The following is a 26,835-nucleotide window of genomic DNA, read 5'->3' as shown; positions in this document are numbered from 1 at the left end:
AAGAGCACTGCGCCGGGCAGGTACAGAGTTTAATGTCACTTTCACCAGCAGGCGATGAGCCAGGGGTGGGGTCCCCAGCTGCCTGAGAGGTCTTGGGAGCAAGCCCTTCACAACCAGCAGATGGGACTGGGGTCCCTGGGTGGTCCCTTCTTGGCCTCAGCACTCCGTTTCCTTCCCCACAAAGGGGGTGCCCGCCAGAGGCCTGGGGCTCATCCCTCAGAGCGGGGAACCCACTTCTGCCTTCTGCACCCGCTCACTCCGGTGGGTGCCATCGCAGTACGGGGCCTTCTGGGTGGCCTTACAGGTGCAGAGGGCCACTGTGCGGGTCTCCTGGGCCTTGAACTTGAGTGGGGATAGACCAGTGCGTTGGAAGAAGTGAGAGCCGTCACAGAAGGGCTGGTGAGGGAAAGAGACGTTAGAGACCCAGCCCCACCTGCTGGGGTGGGGCAGGTCTGGAAGGAAGGCCATTGGGTCTAGGGACCCGGCTCCCAAGTGAGACTGCCTGGGTCCCTAGTTGACCACTCTCATCTGTGAGAGTGTGAGAGTGAGAGGAATTTATGAAATAAATTGTGGTTCTTACACACTTTGCCCACAGATAGTGTTCAGTAAGTAGGAGTCCTTACAATATTTGTCCCTGGGGGCCCCAGAAGACCAGGATAGAATTTTCAAGGTGAAGTGGGACTTTTGGTATCAGCTGTGTTTACACTGATAGTTTTTGTTTTTGCTTTTTTCCTTAATGTCTCTGAGTCTCCACTGGCTCATGTAATTCATTTCCTTCCACATACTCTCAGGGTAAAAACTTGTCTGCGTGGGAGAGAACCTACATGCCTCACAATGCTTTGCGAATTGGGGTATCAATTTTGTTTGGCTCCAGGGAAACAAGTGGGCTTGTTACAGGGAGTGGATGTTGCAGGGAGGAAGGGTGAACCAGTGCCGGAGAACATTCCCCCATCCTTGCTGGAAGCTGTTCCAGCAGAGACTGGGTCATGGAAACTGAGGCCTGCCTTGACTTGCTAGTTAGCGGCAGAGCTGGAGCAGAGGCCTCTTGCCTTTGAGGTCAGGGGAGGGGAGGAGGAGAGATGAGGAAGTCTACAAATAAAACCCAGCAGCCTGCCCCAGAGGGCAAGAGGCAGGAAGGCAGAGTGCCAGCCCGCGCTAAGGCTGCAGGGTGGCTGGCACTCCCCGAGCGCCGCTCCACCCCCAGGACTGTTCCCAGCCAAGTCGGTGGCAAAGTAGGACTTGGGACCTGGGCTGTTGACACCACACCGTGCCGCTCAGAGGCACACAGTTCAGAGCCCAGCTCAGGAAGGAAAGGGGCCCTGGAAGCTGGGAATACGGGTCAGGTTCCAGCTGAAAGGAAGGCTCCTGGGGCAGAAGGGAGAGGGAGGCGGAAGCCCACAGCCCAGAGAGGGAGGGTCTGCAGGAGACAGTGGCAAGGGGCACTTGGAGCAGGAGAACCTGCGGTCTCCCCAGTGTTGGGGTCCAAGACCTGGGAACTTCCTGCTCAGGTGCTTCCTGGAAAGAGGGAGAGAAGAGGGGAGAGAAACAATTTGGCCTCTCTGGGCTTCGAGCAGAGGGCTCCTAGAAGGGCGCACCTGAAGGGGGCTCAGAACTCCGGGACTCCAGCGGCCTGGCTGTGAGACTGAGTTGGTCTCCCTGGCCTCATCTCAGAGGGTGGATGCTGAGAACAGGGAGCGCAGGGCTGTGGATGGCGCTGGCCTGAGTGTTCATTCATCCCCAGCCTCCCTTTGTAGTCCTTCAGGTATGTGTGGGAAAAGAGGAGGGTCTTGGCCAGCAGTTCCCAGGAAAGACCTACTGTCCCAGCCAGGGGTGTCCCATGTCAATGAGAGATGGGTAGGGGTCTCTCACCTGCTTCTTGCTGCGGCCGCACACACACCATCTGTAGGTTTTCCCAGCTACCAACTCCACCTTGATGGGCGTTTTCTGGGCCACCACGGACTTGGCTGGGGTCTTGGGGAACCATCGGGTCTGGCAAGGAAGATGAAGGGCTTGGGGTAAGCTCGTGCCCTGGAAGCACTTTCCTGCCTATGGCCTTGTTCCCAGGTTCCCAGTGGACCTGGCCTATGGCAGGTGTCCTCTGCAAGAGGCTGGTCTGATGCCACCCCACAAGGACATGTCCCCAGGACCCTGAGCTCTAGACAGGGAAAAGATTTCAAGCCCACACAGGCACTCCGGTTTCTGGGCCCAGCAGCCTTCCTTTCACACCTGGACTCCCACCCCTGGGGCTAGGAAGGGAAGGGCCGGGATCCTGCCACCCTAAGTGGCACCCTAAATCACCTGCACCTGGGGCTGTGTTTATCAGGCACTACTATTCCCAGCAGAGACGCCTGGCTCCCTGCCCTGTGCCCTCTGTTCACCCCACCTCCCCTGAGCGACCGGGAAGGGGGCTACAGGCAGGGGCCTTCTGACGTTGGAGTCTGGGAAGTGGGGCTGACCCTTCTGGTTCATTCTCTGGTTTCTACCTTTGGCATCTCTGGGCCTGGCAGAGGGAAGTGGAAACGGGGTACTCACCAGCCAGGAGGAGATGTCCCGCCTCTGGTTGAGCTTCTGAAAGGTATGCAGGCATGACTAGACGGTGGTTTGGAAGCAGAGGAGACAAAAAAAGTCAGTTGAAAGCTTTGGATTTCCAGAGGGAATCCCTCTGGAAGGGACGAGACGCCAGAGATTGGGGGGGTGTAGGAGAAACAGGAGGGTAAGAAAAAGGGGTCACAAGACAGGAAGTGTAGGTGCTGGGAGGCGCTGGCTGCACCCAGCCGGCGCTCAGCGAGGGAGGGCGGCCAGGCGGCAGGCGAAGCAGGAGCTGGGGACGCTCAGCCGCGGGGGGCAGCGGGGACGGGGACGGGGGCGGACGGGGGCGGACGGGGGCGGGCGGGGAGGCGGACTGGCGGCAGGCGCCGCGGGGTCGGGGTGCTCACCCAGGCCGCAGGCCGCAAGGGCGCCCCCACGCCGCCGCCCATGCCGGTCCCCGCAGCTGCGCCGCGCCGGCTCCGCCCAGCGCCCGGGTCGCCTCCCGCTCCCGCCCAACCGGCCGGCCCAACCCGCGGCCGCCCGGAAGACGCGGAGGGGCTCGGCGCGGGTGGGGGCGGGGACCTGCGCGGTCCGGGTCCTCTCCCTGCCACACCCGGCCGGCGGCGGCGGCGGAAGCTCGGCCGGGCCCCCCCCTCCCCTGCAGCCGGCTTGGAGACCCTCCCGGGAAGGGGTACGGAGGGGGCCGTCCGGCGCCCGCTCCGGTTCCGTGGCCTCGGTGTTCCCGGCCCGCGCCTCCGCGTGTGGGCGGGGACCTCCCGGGAGCCCGCGGCTCAGGCCAAGGTTCCCCAGGAGCGATGCGGCTCCAGCTCATCGCCCAGGGAGGTTGCTTTTTTAACGGCTTGCCGCCCGGCCCGTGCATCCGCATCACCTGCTTGCGGGTGGGCACAGGTATCTGAGTTTTCAACAGGAACCTGGGGTGCCTTGGGCTTACTGGTATGTGAACTACTATTCTAAGTGCTTAAAGAAATGTAACAGACCCCTCCATCCCTTCCCAGGCTCCCACAGTTGGCACTCCCCTCCCTTTCCCTTCAGTAAAGCCAGACAAAGCAGGGCACTTGGATTTTTTTTTTTTTTTTTGTAAAACATTCTTTTATTAAAAGAACAAGTGCTGTTTACGAACTGCCCTTCGTACAAATAACATCCGTTATACAAAGATACAAGATCAGGGTTATGCACAATTCCAGGCTTGGAAGTGAAAGGAGGGGGTCATTGCCTTTTGGGCTGAGGATATAAAGGAGGTTCTAGAAAGAATGTAAAAGGAGCCCCTGGGTTTGCAAACTCTGGCTTCCCCTCCCTGCTCCCCTAAGGAAGGGTCTGCTACATTGAGACAGGCTGGGATGGATTGGGGGAGACTGGGGCTGGGAGTCCGGGTTTGGGTCTCCAGTCCTGCCACCTGAGTCCCAAGTTGGGCTGGAGGAAGTGAACAGAGGGCAATGAAGGCACCCCTCAGTCCCCAACTTTTCAGTAGATCAAGTCAAAGTGGTCAGGAACTAGACACATTTTGAATCCGGATTGACGTGACCGGAAGGAGCCAGGGAATTGCATCCCACTGCCTCCACATTCCCCACAGAAGTGACCTTAATCCCTCTGGGCATCTCTCCCCAAGAAAAAGAAATGAAGATAAGGGAGAATTGGGAGCAAGCTGCCTACTCCTAACTTTGGCCCACCACACCCCAAGGAAGATGCTGGATGTTGGCAAGGGGAGCCTGTGCCTTTGAAAAGCTTGTCTGCATTTCCAGTTCAGGGAAAGGGAAATGTGGAGGTTTCCCTTTCTCAGAGCTGGTCCCTGGCTCTGGCTCCCCTCACTTATCAAGGTCCTTCCCTGGAGCGCTTCCCTAAAATTCACTAAAGGAATTGGCGGGGACCTCTCAGCCTCAAGGTTAGGGCAGCAGTAGACCCAGGAACCTGAGGGGGAAGACACACAAACAAATAGGAAAAACTTAAAAAAAAAAAAAAAAGCAATCTTTAAAGTGTCATTGTCTATGGAGAGGATCCATCAGCTCTGAGCTAAGACAATCAGTGCTACATAGATGCCCTCCCACCCCGGGGCCCAGCCCAGCACTCACACACACAGGGACAGACAGACAGCCACATGGAGGTGCTGCAGTGGGGGGCGAGAGAGCCCAGGACCAGGAGGCCAGGGTCCTGAGGGCTGGTCCTGGCTCTGCCCCGAGCCCCTGCCCCTCCTAGGCTTGGAGCTATCACCTGTGAAGCAAGCAACTGGCTCCAACCATCCCTAAAGATAGGTCTCTTCCAGCTCTGACACTCATGCACCAGTCGTGACCTCAAAGCTGGACAGGGGTTCTGCACACACAGCCCTCACACCTCCACACTGAGCGTGATGACACACGAAGCTCCTCTCATGCATTTTCAGACTCCATTTCCGTCCTGCAAACCACATCCCTTCTCTCTGCTAGGCAGAGAGAGATCTACGAATCTGTGTCTCTTCCCACTCCTCATCCAAATTCATCCTGGAAAAAGGTCAGAGGCTGGGAAAGGAGGGTGAGGTCGGTAATGCCATTCCCCCTGCACTGGGATCCTGAAGATCTCTAGAACTTTCCTATTATAAAGCTCCCTCTGAAGAAGGTAATGTACAGCCTCACTCATGCCCCCCCCCCCGCCCCAATTGAGGGACAGCAGCAACCCATACCCAGCCTGGGTCCCTTCTTTGAACCTCACCTGCCTGCACCCCAGCCTGGGGAAAGCTGGAAAAACATAGGCTCTTGGAGATGAGAACCCCAGGCTCTGGAGTGCTGGGAGGAAGGAGGGGGGAGGTCTTGGTTCCAGTGCACTAAATCCTAGGGACATCTCTTTCTCTCTCTCTCTCTCTGCTACAGCAGCCTCGGAGCAGACCGGCTTCCCTCAGCATCCAAAACGAGTTGATTTAGGCTCTTAATCGGCCAGCCTTGGGCAAGGGTGTGAGTGTGAATGAGCGACTCTTCTAAGAACCTCTGAAGGTAATTTTTTTCAGTGGTTTGGGGGCAGGGAATTAGCTTAATGAAGATGAGTAAGATGCTGAGTCCTACCGTTTCTAATTGATATTTAGCATTAATAAAAAGTGAGTATTTCTGAGGTCATCACAACTGCCTTCCCCCCACCCCCAAGCCCTTGCAAGTGCCTAAGAAATTGCCTTGGAAAGATTCCCGCCCACCCCCTCCTTTATCAGCTCCCTAACATCTTACAAAGTCTTATCAACAGGAATATTAATATTATTTTCAGTATCAGAAAAAAACCAGTTGAGCAGCACAGGCAAAAATATATCTGCACTACGTTTCTGTCGTTGCCAAAAATATACACATCTTCTTTTCTTTATTTAAAAAAAAAACCAACAATAACAAAAACCCAAACAGAAACACACACAAAAAATCCACACATGCAAGACTGACGAGACATGAGCATCAGGGAAAGCTGGCAACGCCTTCTCCCGGCTCCAACCCCAGTGCAACTGAAACAGGCTTCACCCTCGCCCCTCTCCTGGCTGCCCTGCCCGCCCTTCCGCCTTTGCCATCAAAGGCTCTGGGCAGGTGGGGGCTCTTTAAGGTGAGAATTACCCCCTCCACCCCGGGGAAATAGCTGGTGGGTGAAGGGACAGTTGTCAGGTCAGCTGAAGGCTCCCCTGGTTGGTGGGGGGTGGGGTGCGGGGAAGCAAGCTAGCTAATTCTGGGAGGGAGGTTTTCACCAAAGGAAGTGGCACTTCCCCCTCCTTTGCCCCATGCCCCCCAGATCCCTGGGATTCCCCCTGGGCCAGGGAAGCAGGGCCAACTATCAGTGGGAGAAGGGGAGCTCTGAGGGGGCAGTGAAACCATGTGGAGGTCTGGGGGAGGGAAGGCAGGACATTACCCTGATTCAAAGCCCCCAGCCCCCAGTTACTCTCCAATACTGGAGTACTGTTCTGGTTTTTGCTAACCATTCACAGCCCAGAAAGGGACCAAAGTTGGTGAGGTGGGGAGGGTGCAAACAAAAGCTGGGAGCCCCCCTTCTGGTGCTGCCTCATCTGAGCACTGCTCCTATCCCTGCCCTCGGCTGCCCCAGGTCCAGGGGGAGACAGACAGACAGACAGACAGACACACGCACAGACATACATGCACACGCGCACAGGCACACACGCTCTCTGAGTCAGGCAGCTCCATCTTCCCACCCTCCGCACTCCTAAATCCAATAGTGCAAACAAGGGGCAGGGCACCAAGGGGGTTGGGCTGTGCCCCCCTGCCCTCCCCCATCCCGTCAAAGGGGGGGGCAGGGGGGGACTCCCAAGAGGTGGGGAAGCATGGGCTGAGTTTGGTGCTGTCCTGCCCCTTCCTCAGCTCCCTCATCTGCGGGCGTTTACAAGCTCAGCCTGTAACCCTTGCTGGGAGGCAGGGGCAGGGGAGCAGCGAGAGACAGTCCAAGAGATCTCTTCCGCCCTCTGCCCAAGTTGGGGAGAAACTGCAGGTAAAGCAGGGCCGCCCTTTCTTTTGTAAGGGATTTCCGCGCGTGGGCAGGCCCAGGGCCTGTCCCCCACCTCTCCCCACTCAAGTGCTGATCCATTTTATGTGGGGGGGGGGTTCAACCAAACCCCCACTTATGCCATGGCCCATGTGGCTCTTGGAGGACCTCAAAACATTGCTGAGAGTAGGGGCTCCTAGGTGGGCTTGGAGCCTGTCCTCCCTCTGAGCCCCTCACAAAGGGGTGGGGGGGAGGGTTAGGGGGCCAGTGGTGGGGGCATCCCTCTCCGGCTCAGTCCTTGGCACCAGGAGCACCCCACACTCCCCAGGCCTCAGCACGAGCTCTGAGCTGGGACTCTCCAGTGTCTGGGTGCAGGTGCCCGCTCCAGGCTAGGTAGGACCCCTCAGGCCAAGATCTGCCCCCTCCATTTGGGGGTCAGGAGGGGCTGGGTGGATTTAGCCTTTTTCCTGGTTGGCTGAGGTTCCTTTGTCAGCGGTCTGGAAAGAGAGGAAGGGAGGCTGGGGCTTTAGGAGGTGTCTGGTTCTAACACCCGGTTGAGATCAGCTGCCAGGGGCAAGGCCGCTGCTGCAGGGTACAGCGAGGGAGCCCCGCTGAAGCCCCTGCCCTGGGGTCTTGGGCTAAGGGGGGTGTGTGTGTGTTGGGGGTGGGGGTGAGGGCAAGGTGCTCTGTGCAAGCTGAGCAAGGCCAGCTCCCTGGGCACCGACTGTATGCCCTCAGAGGAAGTGGGGGGTGGGTCTTTCTCCAAAAGGCCCACCCAGAGCATCAGCTTCTTCTAACTGGTCCACTCAGAGAGGAAACAGACTTCTCTAACTGGTCTTCCCAGAGGAGCACTGTTTTCGAACTGGTCCTTTTGCTGTTAGCCCACACTGGGAGTTTATCTCTGGCAGAGCAAGCAGAGGCCCCCGGGCCTGGGGTAGAGTGCCTGGCTGACCTCGGGGCTGCTTCCTTCCTCCTTAGGATGCTGCCCTCCCCGCCCAACCTGGAAGAGAAGGCGGACAGGACAGCCGGGGGGGGGGGGAGCCCTACTCACCCCTCCTTTGGGGCCACTGCCGTCCGCCCCCGCCAGGCTGAGGAAGGGGTTGGTCTGGGCCGTGAGGACTGGAGGTCCGCCTGCTGCTGCTACTGCTGCAGCCGCCGCCGCCGCGGCCATGAGACTCGTGTTGCCCAGTGAGGGAGCCACCAGGGCCCCGGCGGGCAGCAGCGGGGGGGCGGATGCTGCGGGCAGCAGGCCAGGGGTGCCCGCGGACAGCAGCGGGGTGGAGCTTCCTGCCAGCAGGCTGGCCATGGGCAGCTGGGAGCCCCCGGCCATCTGCAGCCTCTGCAGCTCCCGCTTCTGCTGGATCTGCTGGATCATCTGGTAGACAACGGTCTGGTGTTCCTGCAAGGGGGCCAGACAGCTCAGGGGCCAGTGGTCCCCACAGCCAGCATGCCCTGCTCGGCCTAGCCCATCTCACTGGAGCCCTGATGGAAGAGACCTGGGGGACAGTCAAGGTCCTGTCTCCAATTCCCCACTCGGGGCCTCAGTCTCCCCATCTGGATAAGAAGGGGGCACCTGGGTGGCTCAGGGGGTTAAGCCTCTGCCTTTGGCTTAGGTCATGATCTCAGGGTCCTGGGATCAAGCCCCCATCAGGCTCTCTGCTCAGCAGGGAGCCTGCTTCCCCTTCTCTCTCTGCCTACTTGTGATCTCTCTTTCTGTGTCAAATAAATAAATAAAATCTAAAAAAAAAAAAAAAAGCAAGCAAGCAAGCAGTTGTGGCCCTCAGTGTCAGTCAACCCTGGTTGACAGGGTACTCCTGGCCCAAGTGCAGGGAGGATCTCTGCCAGCCCTGGCCCCACCCACTGGCTGCATCAGTTCCTTCGTTGCTATGACAACCACAAATGCCCCCAGGGGTGGTATGACCCCAAGTTGAGAGACAACTAGGCTGGGTCAATAGTATTCAACTCCCCCTCTTTCTGTTTTGTTTCTTTTAAGATTCATTTATTTTTGCTTTGAACAGGCAAGGCATTGTCAGTGTTCCAAACACCAACAAAATGATTTCAAGGTTTACCTTAGGAAATCTTGCTCCTACCCCTGTTCCCCTCTGGCCCCTGTAGGTAACCAACTGAATTGGTTTCTTGTGTTTCTTTTTAGGGAGACGATGATGTTTTCTGTGTTTTTCAATTCCCTCCTTTTAAAAAGGTAGAACTCCTTTTCTCCAAGAGGAAATCTTCACAGAACCCAACATACAGCGCAGACCCAAAAGGGGCTGCTCTGGGTGAGGGGGTGTCCACTTGCTCGGCCACAGACCCTGCAGCTCCCCTTGAAGATCCTTGGTCTGGGATTGGAAACACCCAGAACTGGGGACTCACCACCCTCCAGACCATCTCACTAGGCGATGAGCATCCCTTCTGCAATGCCCGGGCCTGAGAGCAACTCTGATCCCCTCCGCGCACCCCCCAACATGTCCCGCGGGGGGTCCAGCCTGGGGTGGCCCTCCCTCCTTTCTGAGCTGGGCCCTGGCCCCCCAGGAGCTGGAGCTGTCAGGAAGGGCGGGCATTACCGGAGTCAGCTGCGGGGAGGCCAGGAGCTGCTGGAGCTGCTGGAGCTGCTGCTCTTGCTGCTGCAGGAGATGCCTCTGCTGCTCTGTGAGGCTGAGGCAGGGGGACAAGACACAGACCATGGGAAGGGGCAGGGAAACACTCCTCTCCCATCCCGGCCCCTCCCAAGTTCCCAGACTCCCTCGGTCCCAGGAGGAGAAAGAGGGCTATGCGGTTTTAGGGCAGGACTATGGAGAAACAGAGCAAGCTCAGAGACCACCCGGAAGGAGACAAGTTCGATGGAAGAACTTTCCCAGAAGGGAAATCAAGACTGGGGGTGCAAGAAAGAAACAGGATTTTGTCCCAGGAGAGCACACCCAGAGGGCACTCACATCTCACATGTAGGGAGTACCTGGGGCCAAGAGGTGACTAGATTCTACACCCTGTAAGACTGGAGAACATTCTTCCTTTTGGGGGGACTGTGGGTGTTGGGGGGGAGCCCCTCCCAGAGCCAGCCTCCCCATCCCCTTCCCCAGGCTGAGCTCTCCCTCACCTGTTCAGACAACCCGGCAGCTGCAGCGCGGGGGCCCCGCCAGCCTGGCTCAAGCCTGCAGGGTTGGGGGCGGCAGCCCCATTCAACCCCCCCAGGAGCCCATTGAGGGGCAGGGCCCCGCTGCCCGCCAGCCCCCCCAACAGCCCCTCAGCCATAGGCATGGCCCCCAGCCCCGCCGCCCCCGGTGCCCGGCCCAGCCCGTTCTGTGGCTGGGGCGGGAGCGGGGCAGGGGCCCCAGGCAGGGCCAGGGGCAGAGTGGCAGGGCTCTGCTGGAGCAGGGGCAGCGGTGGGGGCGTGCTGTGGAAGGACAGCGACGAGCTGCTGCGGCTGGGGCAGCCTGAGTGTGGGTCCTGGGGAGGGAGGGGGAAGGGAGGGGTCAGAGGGGCAGAGGGCCAGCGTGACCTTTCTGGCCCCCGGCCCAGCACCCACCAGCATCTTCACAGAGCCCAGCCACCCCCACCTCACCCAGGCAGAGCCACCCAGGAGGGAGAAGCAAGGCCCAGGGATAAAAGCTAAGAATCCAAATGGTCTTCATAAATCACATTTACAGATCACTTCCTGGGGGCCCAGCACCCCTCGCACTCCTTGTTAATCACCAACAGAAATGGTGGTGGTGGCCAGCTAGTGAACTAGACCCAGGCTGTGCCGCTTGCCCCGAACTATCTAGTCCCAAATTTGGGTAAAGCCACTGATTCTTAAACAGGCTAAGTAACTCTGCCGGCAGGAGAACAGCAAGCAGCTGGAGGGGAAAGCTCAGGTTCAGATTCTGTGTTCACAGTTCACTGGCTTCTGGGTCTTACTTTACTCACTCATAACATGGGGGGAATAGTGGTACCTATTCCATAAGCTCACTGGAGGACTAAACAAACCGATGCTTTGAAAGTGTCAGCACAGGACACAATCTCGGAGGGCAAGTGTGCAATTAATGCCCATCAGTGCAACGATTATTGTTGCTCAAGTATATGCCACCTTGTTTGTTTGATTTCAACAGTAACCACGACCTAACAGTAGACCGCTCCCTAGTAACACTGCCAATCACAGCGGGGTTACTAGGTGCCGTTTGGTGTAATAAACCCTTCCCAAACACTTCTCAAAGTGGCCTTCCCTAACCACCTCCTAACTCCAGAAGAATCCCACCCCCATCCTGCCTCACAAATTATCCTGCCCTCAAATTATTTCCATTTCCACACTTTCCCTGATTTGTAACGATTATTTTCTCGGATGGCTAGTCTAGCTTCAGGAGCAGGCCGTTTTGCTCACTGATTGCTTGGTCAGTGCCCGGCATTAAGTAGGCACCTATAATTATCATTTAATGAAAGAAGGAATGAACCGGTCAACCAATTGCTCAGCCAATCACTTCACTGCCCAGCCTCCAATCGCTGCAGGGTGGAGATGAGACCGGGAGGCCCTGGCGCTTCCCTTCCTGCCCCTCCCTTGCCCCCCGCCCCCGCGGCGCCCACCTCGGAAGACGTGGACAGAGAGTTGTCCAGGCCAAGACTGTTCTTCCCCGGGGGGCTCTTGCTGGTGCTTAAGGAATCGCTGCTGCCGGCTGCGGAGGGGATCAGGGAAGGAGGTCAAGGGCTGGAGTCGGGGGCCCTGTCGTGGCACCGCCCGGCAGAGGCTCCCACTCCCTGACTGGGCGGCTGTCCCCTTACCTTGGGGAGGCAGGCCATAGGGCCCAGGGACTGGGCCGTTGGCGGCAGGCAGGGCGGCAGGCAGGGCGGGGAAGGGCACAGAAAGCTGCACGTTGAGAATCTGCAGCCGCTCCTTCTTGGCCGTCAGGCTCAGGATCTGTTCCTGAAGCCGCTGGTTTTCCTTCTGCAGCGCGTGCAGGGCCTTCAGCATCTCCACGACTGCGGAGATAGGGTGAGAGCGCCTGAGCCCCGCAGGCCTGGAGAGGCGGGGCGAGGGCAGTGGGCGGGGCGAGAGAGTCGGGGGCGGGGCCTGGAGGGCGGGGCCTGGCGGAGGAAATCAGACTCTGACCTAAGAGAAGGCGCCTGCGAGCCAGAGACTCAGGTGAGCTGGGAGAGGCGGGACCCCGGGGAGCCAGAGGTGTGAGGACTAGGGGCGGGGCCTGAGGCTGGGGGGTCGAGGCCCTGACTGGAAGCGCAGAGGCTGGAGGAAGTTGGAGCTCAATAATGTAAGGGCCAGGAGGCAGCGGAGGCCGAAGGCGGGGTGCACAAGGGGCGGGTCCAGGAGCCCGGCCTAGCAGAGGTTAGAGGTAAGGCCTGGGGTAGCCAAGAGTTGAGGCTGGGGCGAGGCCAAGGGACGGAACATTAAAGAAGTTTGGGGACCTCGGAGAGAAAGGTGACCGAGTCTGAGGGTCCTGGGGCACGTCTCCCAGCCCGGCCCCACCCCTCCTCACTGTTGACACCGGCCTCGCCGTCGCCCTGCTTCTCCAACAGCTGCTCCATGTTAGTCGTTCCCGGGGCCGCTGGGTCTAACTGGCCACCCCCACAGGGTGCAGAGGCTGTCTGGTCAAAGAGTGCGGGGAGGCTGCTGATGGGGGACCTGGGGTCGGGAGAAGAAATCGGGCTCAGGCTTACCTCCCGTCCCCACTCCTGTGTCCCTCCTCCCCCCTTAGGGGTTCCAGTCGTCCCCTCTTGGGCCCCACCCTCTCCTGGCGCCCGACTCTCCGTCCCCTCCTCCCCTAGCGTCCCTCCAGCCCCGCTCCCAGCCCCTCCCCCAAGCCGCCGCCCCCTCCCTCACATGGAAGACAGACTCTCCTGGGGGGAGGTCCCCCGACACCGGAAGCTGCAGTCCTCCAGGTCTGGCTCTTGGAAGGAGAAGGGGAGCAGGGATCAGCGGGGAAGGGGTGCCGTTGGCCTCACGGTCCCCGCCTGGGAAGTGGGTGCAGGATCTGGGACCTCATCGCAGACCCCTTTCCCTCAGGAACTCCCCCAACCCCAGACTGGCAGTTCTAGCTCGGAAGGCACCGGGCTTGGAAACCTGGCCCCTTGGGAGGCACAGCCATGGGATCTGGTCTCTTTCCCTTTCTTTAGGCAGAAGGGCGGCCGCTGCCTGGCTTCTTTCAGAACCACCTCCCAATCTCTTTCCTGGCCAATTCAGGGTTATAGAGATTCAGGGTCTAGAGAGTCCTCGGTTGAACGTGGATCTGATACTTGCTATGTGACCTTGGGCTGGAAACTAAATCTCACTAAAATGACTGTTAGGAGGATTACAAACAAGGTAATAAATGTGGAGTGTTAGCTGTCCTGCAACATGCCCTTATTGACTTCAGCTTTTGTAATTAGTCCTGTGCGACTTCTCATACTCATAAACTCACGAGTTAGACTGCAAAACCTTGTTGGGCCACAGAATTCCAATATGGGTTTTGGAAAAAAGATAGTCACCCTGAGCTGTCAGGTCATTAACTCTGGAGTCGGATTCCGCCCCTTTAAGGAGGTTTACCTGAACTGGCGGCCGGGGCGTGAGCCCCGCCCCCTAACCGGCCAGGTGGTGTCTCTGCACCAATGAGCTCTCTGGGGCTGGGTTGGCTCTCCAGGGAGGGGGAGCGGCGCCTGTGATCCTCCCCCTTAACTCCGAAATACCCGAAATACTCGGAGCGCAGGTGTCCTAGCTGGTGCACCGAAAGGCCCCATTCTGAGGACTAAGAGGCCAGCCGGGAACTATGCAAGTGACCAGAGAACGGGGCTTGGAGTGAGGACCAGAATTAGAGCCGTGGTTCTCAACTGCTTTGAGCAGATCATTAAGCCTTTTTCTTCTGTGAGATGGAGCAGTAGTAATTCTGCCGGTCCTGTCCTGTCCTCTCCACGACTTTTTTTTTTCTAACGTGAAAGTGTACCCTGGCTTGTTATGCGTGGATCTTTTTTTTTTTTTTCTTTCCAGGGCGGGAAATGGCCAGAGGGAGGGGGCAGCCAGAAAACCCTCCCATCTTTCTGGGGTAACATGCAGGTGATGGGTGCCCCTCAGGTCTTTGGGAAGAAAGGAGAATGGGGTCAGAGACACGTACCTGTGTGGCTGCTCTCGGCCTGGGTGAGGAGGGGGTTAACGGCACCCATGGGGGTTCCAAAGATGTGGGTAGAAGGGAGGCTAAAGGTAGAGCCAGCCAGAGAAAACACCTGAGGGAAAGGAGGGATAGTCCAGCCTGGTGGTTATTCTGGGATCTAGGGCACAACCCTGTGTACATAGAGGGGGAGAGGATCAGGTGTGCTGGGGAGGACAGGGCCAGAGAGAGGGTGATATTCTGGTGGCCACCAAGCCCAATCTCTGTCTCTCCCATGGACAGCTGGCATCCTCGGCAGTCTGTCCCCCACCTGCCCAGGGATGGAGGAGCCCAGGGGTAAGGCCTCACCTGAGTGGTGGAGATAGAAGCAGAGGAGGAGGGGAGGGTGCTGGTGAATGGGGAGCGGCTGAGGCGGGGCAGGGCCGAGGTCCCTGGGGGCCCCAGCAGGCTGGAGGAGAGGGGGGTGCTACAGACAGCACGCAGCATTCCACTACTGCCACCATGGGAGATGGGGTCCTTATTACTGGTGTAGATGCCTACAGGCACAAGAAGGACACAGAGGGATGCTTAGTCACCATTCCCCCCAGGCCCCTCCCTCAGTCAGGTGGCTGGGGCAGCCCCTCCCCAGAGAGAATGCTCCCCTGGATCAGTCTAACCCTCTTAGCTGCAAAGATGTCACCTCTTGCCTGTGTGTGACATCTGTTTGACATGCCTGCTTATTAGACTGCCCTGCCCAGGCCAGGAGGATTCCAGGCTTTTCTAATAGGTGAGTCCTATTGGCAGTCTACTCCAATCTCTCCCACTACAACCCCACAGAAGATGGGTACCAAGGAGTGTCTTAGAGGGGACTGGTTCTTCCATCCTTTATCTCTGTCCTTTGGAGCAGTTTCTATCACATTTCCCTTGGATTGCGTGCTTATGCCTCTGTTCCCTCACTAGACTGGCTGGGGCCTGAGATGCCCAAGGGTCACTAACCTGCCCCTAGCAGGGGGGACTCCAGGCTCAGGCTGGGAAGGCTTCCTGAAGGCCCAAAGGTGCGGGAGGCCAGACCCCCCAGGCCAGAGCTGACCAGAGAACCTCCAGAGAAGGGTGAGGCAGCAGTGGCCGTAAAGCCAGCCAGCTGGGCACTGGGCAGGGAGGGGGCAGCTGGGCCCCCAGTCCCCTCCTTGTTCCGGCTGCCCTTGGGACGACCTGGTCCATGTCGGCTCCTCTTGCTAGCCTTGTGCTTCTTCTCCTTCAGGCCTGTCTCAGGGGTTTCCTCAGCAGGCACGGGGGCGGCACTCAGTGTGGGCATCCGCTTGTGGGTGCCTGCTGAGGCCCCGGACCCAGAGACGTGGGGAGACTTGTAGTCTCCGGGGGACGGGGCCCGGGCCCGGCCCGAGCTGGAGGTGGTGGTGGAGAAGCGCATGATGGGCCCGAAGCCAGAGAAGACCACCTTCTGCTCAAAGAGATCAGCCTTGGGGGGCTCAGGGGCTGAGGGAGAGGGAGGGGCTGAAGGGGTAGGGGCTGCAGGCTTGGAGTACTTGTCCTCCTCTGGCTGCTCCAGCTTGGGGAACGTCGAGAAGTCGGGGGAGCTCTGCAGGGACGAGACTGCACAGAGGGGAAAATGGAATTACAGCTGGGCCCCAGATCTGCGCCCCCCCACCCCCCCACCTCCCCGCCCTCGCAACTGCACTAGCTGGAGAGAGCTCTGGTCGGGGGCTGGGGAAGAAGACTGGGTTCCTGTCCCAGCTCTGCTACTGTCTCTATGTCTTGGGATGAGCGTCTCCCCCACCCACACACACAGCTTTCCCATGTGTGATAAAGGGGAAAGAGAACTCCTGCCCAGCTGACCTCACCAGACTGTAGAGATTACAGGAGCTATCATTAGTGTTAGTACTTTAACAATGGCCCCTCAAGGCCCAAGTGCAGGGGATGGCAAATACCGTCAGGGCACTGGAGGGGTGGGGCCTGAGAGGGAAGGGCTGGAGAGACGTTGCTTGGTGGGGAGCCCCCATCTTTAACCAATTTAAGAAGCAAATGAGATGCAAAGCAGTGTGCAGAGGCCCTGGCTGGAGAAGCTCTGGGCCAAAGGCTGTCCCACCCCCAGCTTCCTCCAGGATGCCCACACTCACCTGCAGGCTGGAAGGGCCCCCCAGAGGAGGAGGAAGAGGAGGAGGAGGAGGAGGAGGAGGCCGAGGTGAAACTGCTCACACCTTTCCCACTGCTCAGTTTCTTCCCCTTGTGACTCAGGCTATGGCTGGAAGACTTTTTCCCCTTCGAGTCCCTGCTGCTCTCAGAGGTCTCCTGAGTGCTGGCCTCATGGTGGGAGGATGAGGAAGCTGAGGAGGGGACCTGAGGGAAGGAGGAGAGGGCAAGGCTCAAGGCCAGCTGCCTGGGCTCACTCTGACCTGGCCGTGTGGCAGATGCAAACGGGGCCCCGGGTGCTACGGGGAGAGTCCAAGTTTGCTTAGGGAAGGACCTGTGGGTAGGGACCCCAGATCAGGGAGGTGGGTGTGAGGAGAGGGGAGTCTGTGCTTCACCTGAGGCAGAGGGGAGTGAAAACTCCCTGAGCCCGTACACATGTGCCCATCTGTTCAGTAATCCACTGAAGAAACGCTCAGTGGGCCCCAGAAGCCCGGACTTGTGCTGACCGTGACATGCGCAAGGGAGAGGCACCATTGCCCGGGCCCCATTCTCAAGCCCCCCAGTCACCACTCCTCCACCTGACACCCCCGCCCCTGGCCACTCTGGGCTCTTCAGCAGTGCCAAGCCTCTGTCAGGAAAGCCTCTCCTTACTCTTCCTGGGAAGCTTCTCGTCCTTCCAAATCCAGCTTGGAAGTCCGTGAGGCCTTAATCCACGAGGCCACCTAAATCCCTGGGGTGGACCTGGTCGCTCTGTCCTCTTAGATCCAGAGCACTATGTCCTCACAGAGGCCATGTCCACAGTTGCCACACTGCCCTGAAATATCAGTCCCCACATCTGAGGCCTCCAGCAAGCCCCAGAGGGCAGCATGGGCTCTGGGGTCAGGCAGAGCAGGAGGGCGGCCTGGGGGGCTCTACCATCCACAGCTGTGCTGTGCTGTGCAGCCTCTCAGCCTTGCTGAGCTTCAGGGTCCTTACAGGACCAACGAGGCCTCTTTGGAATAGCACGAGGAGCACAGGGCCAGATACAGAGTGGGGGGTCAACCAAGTCGGGTGCTGGCAGCCGCTGTGAATATACTGCCGAGACCGTGGCCTGTGCGAAAGTATGAGCCTTCAGGCCGGACTCCCTGTGTTCAAATCTCCGCTCCCCCGTCTACCTACGAGCTGTGTACTTCTAAGGTAGGTTACTTAACCTCTCTGTGCTTGGGCTTCTGCGTTTACTAGACTGGGTTAATATAATACCTAATTCACTGGATTATTTTAAGGATGAAATGAGCTAATCCCCACAGACCCCATCCATCCTCCTGTTCGAGAAGGGACCCTGGCATGTGGTGAGGGAGAGAGTGAGGGCTTTGTGGTACCACCAGGGACAGCGCTCTTCCTCCCAGCAGAGACCAGGTACTCTGTAACCGGACAAATGCTAGAGGAAGGTTGATCAGGGGACGAGAATCACCCTGCGCTGCCCTTTCCTGGGCAAAGTCCTGGTCTCTGTCTTCCTCTTTGTTCTTTTCAACAGCTGGAGTTCTGAAGGGAGCCAGATGTGGTTCTGAGAGCAAGGGAGGAAAGGGCCAAGGGGGAGGGGTAGCTGAAATGCAAGGGTGGGTGGAGGGGGATGGGTAGAAGGCTCCTACATGTCCAAGGGGACACCTGGCCACTAGGAACTCCCATATCTCCGGCCCTATTTCCACCTGCCTGCAGGCCCCAGGGAAAGGTCAGAGGGCATGAATGACAAGCTTCTCCAGGTGAGCCCTGGAAACAGGCCGGGAGAGGGTTACTGGGATGGTTGCCACAATATCACCCCGGAAACCCGATACCGGAGCCTCCTGCAAAGATGATGCCCAGAGCTCTGCCTGCCTCTGAAGGCGGTGGAGGTGAGTGGGGTGGTAACGGCAACAGGAAGAAGCAGTTTTTCCAGGCCCCCATGCTCCTTCTGCAGGGGGGTGGGGAGGCGGGCTGGCAGGAGGGGAAGACGGGCCGCTCTGGCTTGGATTAGTGGCTCCCTGGCCTCGGGGAGGGCCTGCCGATTGCTCCTCCAGATGTTGCCCATTTCTGGAGACAGGCCTGACATAGCAGGCCTGGGAAGGGTGGGATGAGTGGGGGTTTCGGGGTGCTGTATGTGGGCCCGCCCCATGCCACCATGGCATTTGCTTGGGAGACAGGCTCTTGGCAGTGTCCTGATGTGGGGGGCAGAGGTGGGAGCGAAAGGGTCCTCTGTGCCTATCTCCGGGGCAATGGGCCCCAGAACTTGGAGAACCACCCTGAGTCCTATACCCGCGGACAAGAGCCTGGTGCCGGGGCTCTCTGTCTGGACAGAGGCAGATGGAAACATCTGGCAGCCAGCAGGCAGGGCAGCAGCACCTCCCCACCCTGACCCTCCTGGTTGGTCAGTGATTGGTGGAGCTGAGGAGCACAGGGTAGAAGCAGGGAGTGGAGGATGGGGTAGGGAACACAGGCACAGTGACCTGAAGCTGCTGGGGGGTACCCAGAGTTCCTGGCTCACTCCGACCCCTCAGGACTTGCCTCCCTCCCTGCCTTACCCGCCCCCCCCCCAGGTGTGGGTGGCAGTACCTTGTCAGCAGTGGGGACCACAGGCGGGGCGAGGATGCTGGGGGGTGACTCAGGCCGCTTCTTGTGCTTCTGTTTAAGGCGTTCTTTGTCCTTTCGACTCTGGGGAGGGAGAAGTGACCAGGTCTGGATGGTGAGGGACAGTCTGGGTGAGGCTACACATGCTGCAAGCATGCAGGGGGTAGGCCCCTCTCAGGGAGGGGCTTTGTGGGCATCCCCCCCCCAACCCCCGTGAAGAGAATGGGGGACTTAGGCTGGACAAGAATGGTTTGGGCAGGTCACTCTGGGAGCCAACAGCCCCTCCCCCTCCTCCACATGGCTCACTAAAAATAGCCTGTCCCATTAGCACTCCAGGGACACAGAGTACCACACACAGGAGCCCACACCTGTAAGGGTGTCCACCTGGGACGCGGAGCTGTGTGTGGAGCTGGGCCGGGAACCAGACACACAGGGGTGTATGGCATGAGGGACGGAGACAACTAGGTTGCTGCGTGGCTAGACAGTGGGGGTGTCTCCAAATGTGCAGGGCCATGTGTCGAGGGCTTGGGAGACGTTGTCATGTCACGAGGAGGACTCAGAGGAACCTATCTCCGAGAGCTCCAGGGAAGCCAGACCCTCATCTTACCCTCCCTAATCCTCATGTGTCACTTTCTCAGTCCCCTGCTGGCCCTTAGTGGCCTCAGAGGAAGAACAGGGGCAGGCTCCAAGGCCTCAGGGGCACCTTGTGGTGGTTTCTTGAGTTATGTGTTGAGGTGTCTGGGTGGCTCAGTCAGTTGAGCGTCTGCCTTTGGCTCAGGTCATGATCTCAGGATCCTGGGATGGAGCCCCGCATCGGGCTCCCTGCTCAGTGGGGGGCCTGCTTCTCCCTCTCCCTGCTGCTTGTGCCCTCTATCTCTCTCAAATAAATAAGTAAAATCTTAAGGAAGGAAGGAAGGAAGAAAAAGAGAAAGAAAGAAAGAAATGGAAGGAAGGAAGGAAGGAAGGAAGGAAGGAAAAGAAAGGGAGGAAGAAAGAAAGAGTTTTGTGTTTGTGGGTGTGGGCAGGAGGAGGAAAGGGGGAAGGCACTTACCTTCTTCTGGCCCCTTTCATGGTGGGAAGGGTGCTTCTCCTGCTGAGTAGATGGAGAGGCTGACCGGCTTCTCCGGCCAGCAATAAAGCCACCGCCACCGGCCCCTGTACCCCCTCCTCCTCCTGTTCCTCCGCCTCCCCCGCTGGTATGCCGGGATGTCTTCTGGGGAAAGAAGAGAGAAGAACTGCCAAACCATCCTTTCGCTAGGTTCAGAAAGGATTCCTGAAAGTCAAATGATCCTGAGGGGCCAGGCCCTCCCACCCTGCTTGTCACTAAAAGGACCTTGTGTCTTCAGTGATGCCCGGCAGAACGCATTCTCTAGTCTTAAATCCTGGAGCTTCCCTAGTTGACTTATCCAATGCACAGATTCAGCAACTGAGGCCCAGAAAAGCTAGAGGCATCTTGGCCATAGCAAGGAACCACTGAAGGTAGGACAAGGGCCTCCTGGCCCATCTCAGGCAGCCTGAGCCACAGCCCAGTTCCGCCTTTCACTGGGGTAGAGGCTACATGGGGGACCTCTGAGCAGGCCCTGCTCCCCTGTACTCCACCCCATGCTCCCCTCCAGATACTTCGTTCCAGCCATTCTCTCTTGATCCTGGCCCTCCCCCTCCATCAAACCCACAGCGGGTCCTTCTGTCCCAAAGGACCTGATGCCCTTAAGTGGAGGGAAGTAAACATGCATGGCAGCAAAACCACAAATGATCCTTGTTCTGTCTCTCCTCCTAGCCAGGGCCTGCCCCCTCCTTCCCTTCACTGCTGAGGACTGCTCCCTGCCTGACAGCTTCACCTGTCCCAGACTTGCAGGTGTCCCCTCTGAGGCCACCCACTGCCTCCCAGTTGCCACATCCAAGGACTAATTTGAAGCCCCATCCAAGCCAGTTGCTCCCCAGTGGTGGGTACTGCTCCTACCTTGCCAAGCACAAGACTCTCCCCTTCATGGTCCCCCTCACACCTTGCCCCACCGAATCCTGGTGGGCACCTGAGGATTCCAGCCCAGCCTTCTCTCCTTAGGGCTGCCACCACCAGCCCGCCTGGGGGGCTGACAGCTGCCAAACCTGAACATCCCCATGTGGCCCTTCCTGTTAGCCCTGCAGAGCTCCCTACCTTGTCCTAAATTGTCATCGAATCCTGAAACCAAGGTGACCATATAATTTATGATCCAAAGCAGGACACATTTGAAAACAAAAGGGGGAACTATTAATAATTACACCAGGGTGACAGGTACGAACTGGAACTATCCAGGGCAGAACAGGACATAGGCCACCCCTACAGAAGCCTACTGTACTTGCCCTGTTCATAGCAGGCCAAGGTACCTGAGCATTGAGAGCCCGGATGCTCTGTCCCACCCTTAAATCCTCCTTCTCAGCCACCCCCACATGCAGGCCTGTCTACCTAGAAACGGTTCGAGAGTCCAGCCTTATCCCTCCAGCAACCCCCCCCCCCCTTCTCGCAGCTGTCTCCCAGCCGCCAGCCTTGGCCCTTCGGATCTAGCCTCACAGTGCCTGCCAGGGTAATCTTCCTAAAAAACAAATCTGATCATGTTACCCTCTTGCTTACAAGCCTGTGGCCCGGGGCGTGAGGTCCAAGCTGCATTCCCAGTCAGGCTGCAGCCTCCCTCTCCAGGACAGCCCCAGAGTTTCCAGAGCAGGTGGGTCGCCCCACAACCATGGAGTCGAACCCCTCCTCCAGCCTCTCCTGGGGCCCCAGAAGCCTAGGTATTCTGGTCTGCCTGAGTATTCTGGTCATCTCCTGCCTCATTCTCCCCAAGCACCCTGTTCTGTTCCCAAGTTTTCACCTCAGGACTTGTCCCATGCCAGTCCCTCTACCTAGGACTCTTTCTTTCTGTCTTTGCTTGGCACGTCCCCAAGGAGCTCTCAGATCAAACTGTGTGTTCTGAATCCCGCCACCAGCTGTGGGATAAGTTACACGACCTCGGGGGGTCTTCGTTTACTAATCTGTAACATGGAAAATACAGTACACCCAGTTCTTAGGGTTGCGGGGAGGATACCATAAACCGACACATGTAAAGAGCTTCATAAGCTTCATACAGAGGCCAGAGCACAGTCACCCCCACAAATGTTGGCTCTTAAGGCTTCCACTTCTACTCCACTTAAATGCTGCCTCTACCTTAAAGCCTCCCAGACTCTGACAGGCAGGGTCTGAGCTCTTGTCTTCTGGAATGGACCACTTGGCTCAGCCCTCATTCACCTCCCATGGACTCTACTTCAACCCATTCCTTATCCAGTGGCAAAGCTCCTCACAGCAGGGCCTGGGCTCCATCCATCTCTGTCCTCCCAGCGCCCGGCTCCAGCCTGGCCCAGAGCCTGTGCCCTCTCGAAAGCAGGACTGACTGACCCCCTCACGGCCCGGTGGACAAGACTCACCATTTTGCTGAAGTGGTATTTGCAATAGCCACAGTACTTGACGTTGTCCACCTCCAGCACTTCCTCCTCACACAGCAGGCCTGCCATTTGGGCGCTAAGCGAAAGAGTCAGCCTGAGAAGCGTGTGGCCACAGACCAGAGTGGGCCACCTTCTTCCCACCCTCCTGGACTGCGGCTAGCGGGAGGCCAAGACCGTCCAAGGGAATCGCTGCCATCACCACCAACGAGACAGCTGTCCATGGCAGAACTCTGAGGGCCAACTGGCGGGGGATCCCAGGGAACCCTGGAGGGGGCGGGGACGGGCAGGGGTCTCACCAGGTGACATGGAAAGCTTGCCGACATCCATGGCGGTTACAGGTCATGCAGGCTCCCGAGGCCGCCTTGCTCTCCCGGCCCTGCTCCTCACAGATGTAGCATGTCTGCGGGACACGGTACAGTCGTCCCCTCCTCCCTCCTACCCGAGGGATCCCTTGGCCTTCTCAGCTCTGTCTTCTCCCCAGGATCCTAGGCCAGTGCTATCCAATCAAAGCTTCTGCAGTGATGGAAATTTTCCATACCACGTTGTCCAGTACAGTAGCCATAAACCACACGGGCTACTGAACACCTGAAATGTGGCTCTTGTGACCGAGGAACTGAACTTTAAATCGTATTTCATTGTAATTAATGCACGCAGCTGCGTGGAGCTGGTAGCTACAAGGCAGGACAGCAGTCTTTGGAAGGTGAGCCCTATAATGCTGAGGACTCTGTCTGCCATGCTCGCAGTCAGCTTCTTCCCATCGCTGGGCCTTTGCTCATGCTGTTCCTTCTCCCTGGATCCAGAAGCCCCCCCAACCAAGGCTGGCTTCAGCCTACATGTCTTTTTACTTGACCACTTTATCTAACGTCAGGCCCCCATGAGGCAGTCTGTATTTTTGTACCTTGTTTCTTTTCTTCACAGCACTGACCACAAACTGCATTTATTTTATTTGCCTGTTTACTGGCATTTATAGTCTTCCCACACAAAAGTATGCATTCCATGGAGCAGGGAACACATCTTTTTTGATAAGTGACCCCATGTGCCTGGTACCTCAGCCCAGGCCTGGCACACGGTAGGCATTCCATACAACATGTTCAGTGAATGGGTAGGTGACAGGCTTGCTCAGGTCCACGACCTGGCATTACTACTGCCATGGGGCCCATTTGTCCCATGCAAGTTCCAGAGCACAGGTGCGTGTCTGGCAGTGGAAGGCACTGACCGATCTCCTGAGTCCCCCTTTGGCTGGACAGACTCCAATTACACTGGATGGAGAGAGAGCTGGAAGGACCCCAGGATGGCTGGCTGGGGGGCAGGGGCGGGGTGGGGGCTGGGGCGGGGGCTGGTACAGGCCAGGCTGGGCCCACTGACCTTGTTGAAGCGGTCATGAGGCACGTACTGCAGCACGATGGGCTCCATGGTGAGCACATTGGCGAACTGCACCTCCGGGATGTAGAGGGCACACACCACGTGGGCCCAGCCTGGGGCAGTGGGGGGCCGGCCTGAGACCCTGGCACCTCACCGCCCCACACAGCACACAGTCCCCCCCCAACAGCCTTCCCATCAGATTCTAGTGCCAGCAAGGGAAGGAAAACCCAACCTCCAGCCCCACCCCGGCCACCCCAAAATAGTCCACTCCTCTTTCCCAGATCCCCCTCAGGGGCCCTGCTGACCTCGACCGATGAGCTCTTGGGCTCAGGGCCCCCCCTCACCTCCATTATCAGTCCTCTTCAATGCCCCGTCTTTGTGTGGGCACAGCTCACACCTCTGCCAATGCAAGGGGGCACAGGGATTTTGGGGGGGTTTTCAGGAGGGGATGGGAGGATCTGCTGAGCTGGGCCCCTCCTGAACACATTCACAGGGCCCCAGGATGAAGTGAGCAGTTATGGGGGATGTGTGGGGGCGTGGAAGGAACTGGGTTGGCCGTGAGTGATAATTGTCAGAGATGAGTGATGGGGACACGAAGTTCATTATAGTATTCCCTCTACTTCTGTACATTTTGAAAACTTTCCATAATAAAAAGTTCAAACAACGAACAAACAAAATAAAAGGCCCAGTGCTGGGGGTTGGGGAGGAGTAAAGGATAAGCTGAGGGAGAGATGGGCTGGTGAGAGATGTGCAGGAAACAGGAAGTCCTGTGTGACAGTCCCACCCTAGCCTCCGTCTCTCTGAGTTCCCGAGTTCAACTGGGAGGAGATGCTCAGGTGTACAGGACCAGGGAGGGAGTCAGACTCACCACCCTGGCTGCTCGCTCCTGAGATTCACATTTCCGGCAGAACCAGGGTCCCGTTGGCACCTGGACGATGCCATAGCAAGCTGGGGGTGGAAGAATCATCAAGGAAATCTGTCAGCAGCGGATCCTCTCAGAGCAAGGCGGGGAGGGGGTGACTCTAAAGGAGAGGGGGGCTGTTCCCGTCTGGAGCTGCTCCCTAGACAGCAGGATCACAAGGAATGCCTAACAGCACATGGCCAGCCTTCAACCACACAACCAAGCAGTCCAAACCGGGATAAGAAGTCTGAGTACTTGACCTTAAACTTCTAGAAGACCCCCACACCCACCCCATGCTCTTTTTGGACCTGTTCCCCAAAGCCTGCCTGGAAACTGTCCTCATCATCAGGGATAGAGGAAACCAGAGGGACAACATTTACTATAGTCAAACACGTTTTGTTGTTATGGGGGGGGCATTTCTTAAAGGGCCAGTCAGGGAAGAGGTGGGGAAGTAGGGGGTCCAGGGACCTCATCTTAAGCCTCTGACTATAATAGGTACACGTCAAAAGTCAAGGCCGGAGGGCAGGTGCACTGCAGGTAACCAATAGGAGAGTGGTGTGAAGCCCGGACAGCCATAGCATTAAGGGTTGTCCCAGGAAGGGGTTAGGGGGAAGCTGGCTGAGCCAGACAGGCGGGAGATGCCAGCCTGCGCCCTCGGCAAGACTCCTCAAGGAGTTAACTCCCGAACCATGTGCTGTTGGGGGAAACTCCAAACCTCCCTCTTCTCGATTCCCGGCCCCCTGCACAACCTCTCTCCTATCCGCAGCTCTTCCTGGAGGATTTTAGGAGTCCCCTCTCCCCTGGGACCCTTCTCCTCCCTTCCCAATTCCGCTCCTCCCAGTATCCGGAAGCGGGAGGGGGGGATGACCCCCCCTTGACCTCTCCCTCCGGGAGCTGGGACCAAAATAACCGAGCGGGAGGGGACACCTCGCAGGTAAACATTCCCCCAGCAGCCCCGACACCAGCCGTGTGGGGCGCGGAGAGTGCACTCACTGCCCCCTAGTCTGTCCCCAAACTCCCTCAACTTGGGGTGGGGGGCGCGGGACTGGAACAATAGGCAAGAAAACAATGCCTGACCCGGTCCTCCAGGACCGGGCGGGGGGGAGCCCCCCGACGCCTCCCTTCCCTTCAGGTGGGGTGGGGGAGGGGCGCCCGAGCCCCGGGAGGTCTCCGGAGGGCGCGGCCCGGGGCTCCCCGCGCGCGCCGCCCCCGGGGTCCCGCCGCCCCCCGCGGGCCACCCCCGTACCTTGGTGGACAGCCACGCTGCACGCGTGCCCATCACAGTAGACCAGCGGGTTCTCGGCCCAGCCCCTCTCGTCCGAACATACGCAGCAGCCTCCTACCATCTCCTTCATACTCCCATGAGCTCCCTCCGGGGCTGGGGCGGGGGGCCGGCCGGCGGGGGTCGGGGGTCAGGGGGGGAGGGAGGGAGCGGGGGGCCGCGCGCCTCCTCGCTCCCTCCTCCTCCTCCTCCGCCGCCGCCGCTTCTTTTCTTTGCCTCCTCCTTCCTCCTCCTCGGCGTCCTCCTCCTCCTCCTCCTCGCTCGCTCTGTCTGGCCGCCCCCCCCGCCGTGCTCTCGCCCTCATGCCCCGACGGGCCCCCCCCCCCCGCCAACAATGAGACCCGTGCGCCGGGCTCGCCCCCTCCGCGCTGCGCGCCCAGCTACCAGGGCCGCCTGGCCGCCTCACAGCCCGGGCCCGGCGGGGGAGGCGCCGAGTGGCACATCGCGGGCGCCCGCCCGCCCCGCGCCCGCCCCGCGCCGCCCGCTCACGCGCCGCCCCCCCCGGCCCCCCTGCCCGGCCGCGGCAGCCATGGCCGCGCGCCTCCGCTCGCTCCCGGCCCGCCCGCCGCCAGCCGCCGGGTAAAGTCTTAGGTTCAGGGAACAAAGCCTGGCTTGGTAGGGAGCTTTTCGCTCTCTCGCTCCGCGCGTATTTTCCCTCTTTCTTTTTCTTTCGGTGGCCCTCGGTTGTTACTCCTGAGCTCTCCTTCCGCTTGCCCTTCCGTCTCGGCCCCGGTTCTCCAATTCTCCATCCCCTCTGCCCGGGTCTTCTCTACTCTTCAACTCCGAGGAAACTCAAAGAGGTGGAGATCTGAGGAAGGGGCGCTAGAACGACCGAGAACTACGTGGGCCGCTCGCCCTTCCGTGTCTGGGGGGTGCTCTTTGGGTGGTCGCTCGTGGGCTCTATCTTCAGAGGCCCCTCTGGACGGTAGACACTCTCACATGCAGACATTTGTTCATTACGCAAATATTTATTGAATGCTTACTATGCGCAGCCGCTGGGATAGAGCAGTGAACAAAACAGGTATTGATTCCTGCCTTCAGGGGGCTTCTGATCCAGCTTATAGATTCAGGAGGGCGTGCAAAGGGACTGGGACCCC

General features: G+C 58.7%; 1 protein-coding gene across 2 annotated transcripts; it reads right to left on the bottom strand.

Moving 5' to 3' along the window:
- Nucleotides 1–15: 15 nt before the first annotated feature.
- Nucleotides 16–25,891, bottom strand: LOC308357349 (protein AF-17). Of its 2 annotated transcripts, XM_080826857.1 has the most exons (22): nucleotides 25,703–25,845; nucleotides 24,424–24,503; nucleotides 23,900–23,954; nucleotides 23,559–23,668; nucleotides 22,490–22,593; nucleotides 22,176–22,269; nucleotides 19,792–19,953; nucleotides 18,726–18,824; nucleotides 16,148–16,367; nucleotides 15,009–15,623; nucleotides 14,382–14,569; nucleotides 14,040–14,148; nucleotides 12,776–12,842; nucleotides 12,432–12,577; nucleotides 11,722–11,919; nucleotides 11,527–11,615; nucleotides 10,067–10,416; nucleotides 9,537–9,627; nucleotides 8,027–8,374; nucleotides 2,533–2,589; nucleotides 1,870–1,989; nucleotides 16–396 (listed from the first exon to the last, which is right to left on the bottom strand). In XM_080826857.1, exons 1-22 carry the CDS (start codon nucleotides 25,809–25,811, stop codon nucleotides 217–219), a joined length of 3,591 nt encoding a protein of 1,196 aa, XP_080682983.1. In that variant the 5' UTR covers nucleotides 25,812–25,845; the 3' UTR covers nucleotides 16–216. The 2 variants fall into 2 exon arrangements, with proteins under 2 accessions (XP_080682983.1, XP_080682982.1); XM_080826856.1 differs by lacking the exons at nucleotides 16–396; nucleotides 1,870–1,989; nucleotides 2,533–2,589 and adding an exon at nucleotides 5,744–7,472 and having other exon boundaries at nucleotides 25,703–25,891.
- Between the last annotated feature and the right edge of the window lie 944 nt (nucleotides 25,892–26,835).

The sequence above is a fragment of the Martes martes genome (assembly GCF_963455335.1).
Source record: "Martes martes genome assembly, chromosome: 16".
NCBI lineage: Eukaryota > Metazoa > Chordata > Mammalia > Carnivora > Mustelidae > Martes > Martes martes.
Note: the sequence above shows the minus strand (reverse complement) of the source record. Positions and strands in the feature narration are given on the sequence as shown.

Coding starts and splice junctions, on each gene's coding strand:
- LOC308357349 (XM_080826857.1), bottom strand. CDS start 25,811: ATGAAGGAGATGGTAGGAGGCTGCTGCGTATGTTCGGACGAGAGGGGC. Junction 12,578..12,775: donor CAGGAGAGTCTGTCTTCCAT/GTGAGGGAGGGG, acceptor TCCCGACCCCAG/GTCCCCCATCAGCAGCCTCC. Junction 1,990..2,532: donor GGGACATCTCCTCCTGGCTG/GTGAGTACCCCG, acceptor CTTCCTTGCCAG/ACCCGATGGTTCCCCAAGAC.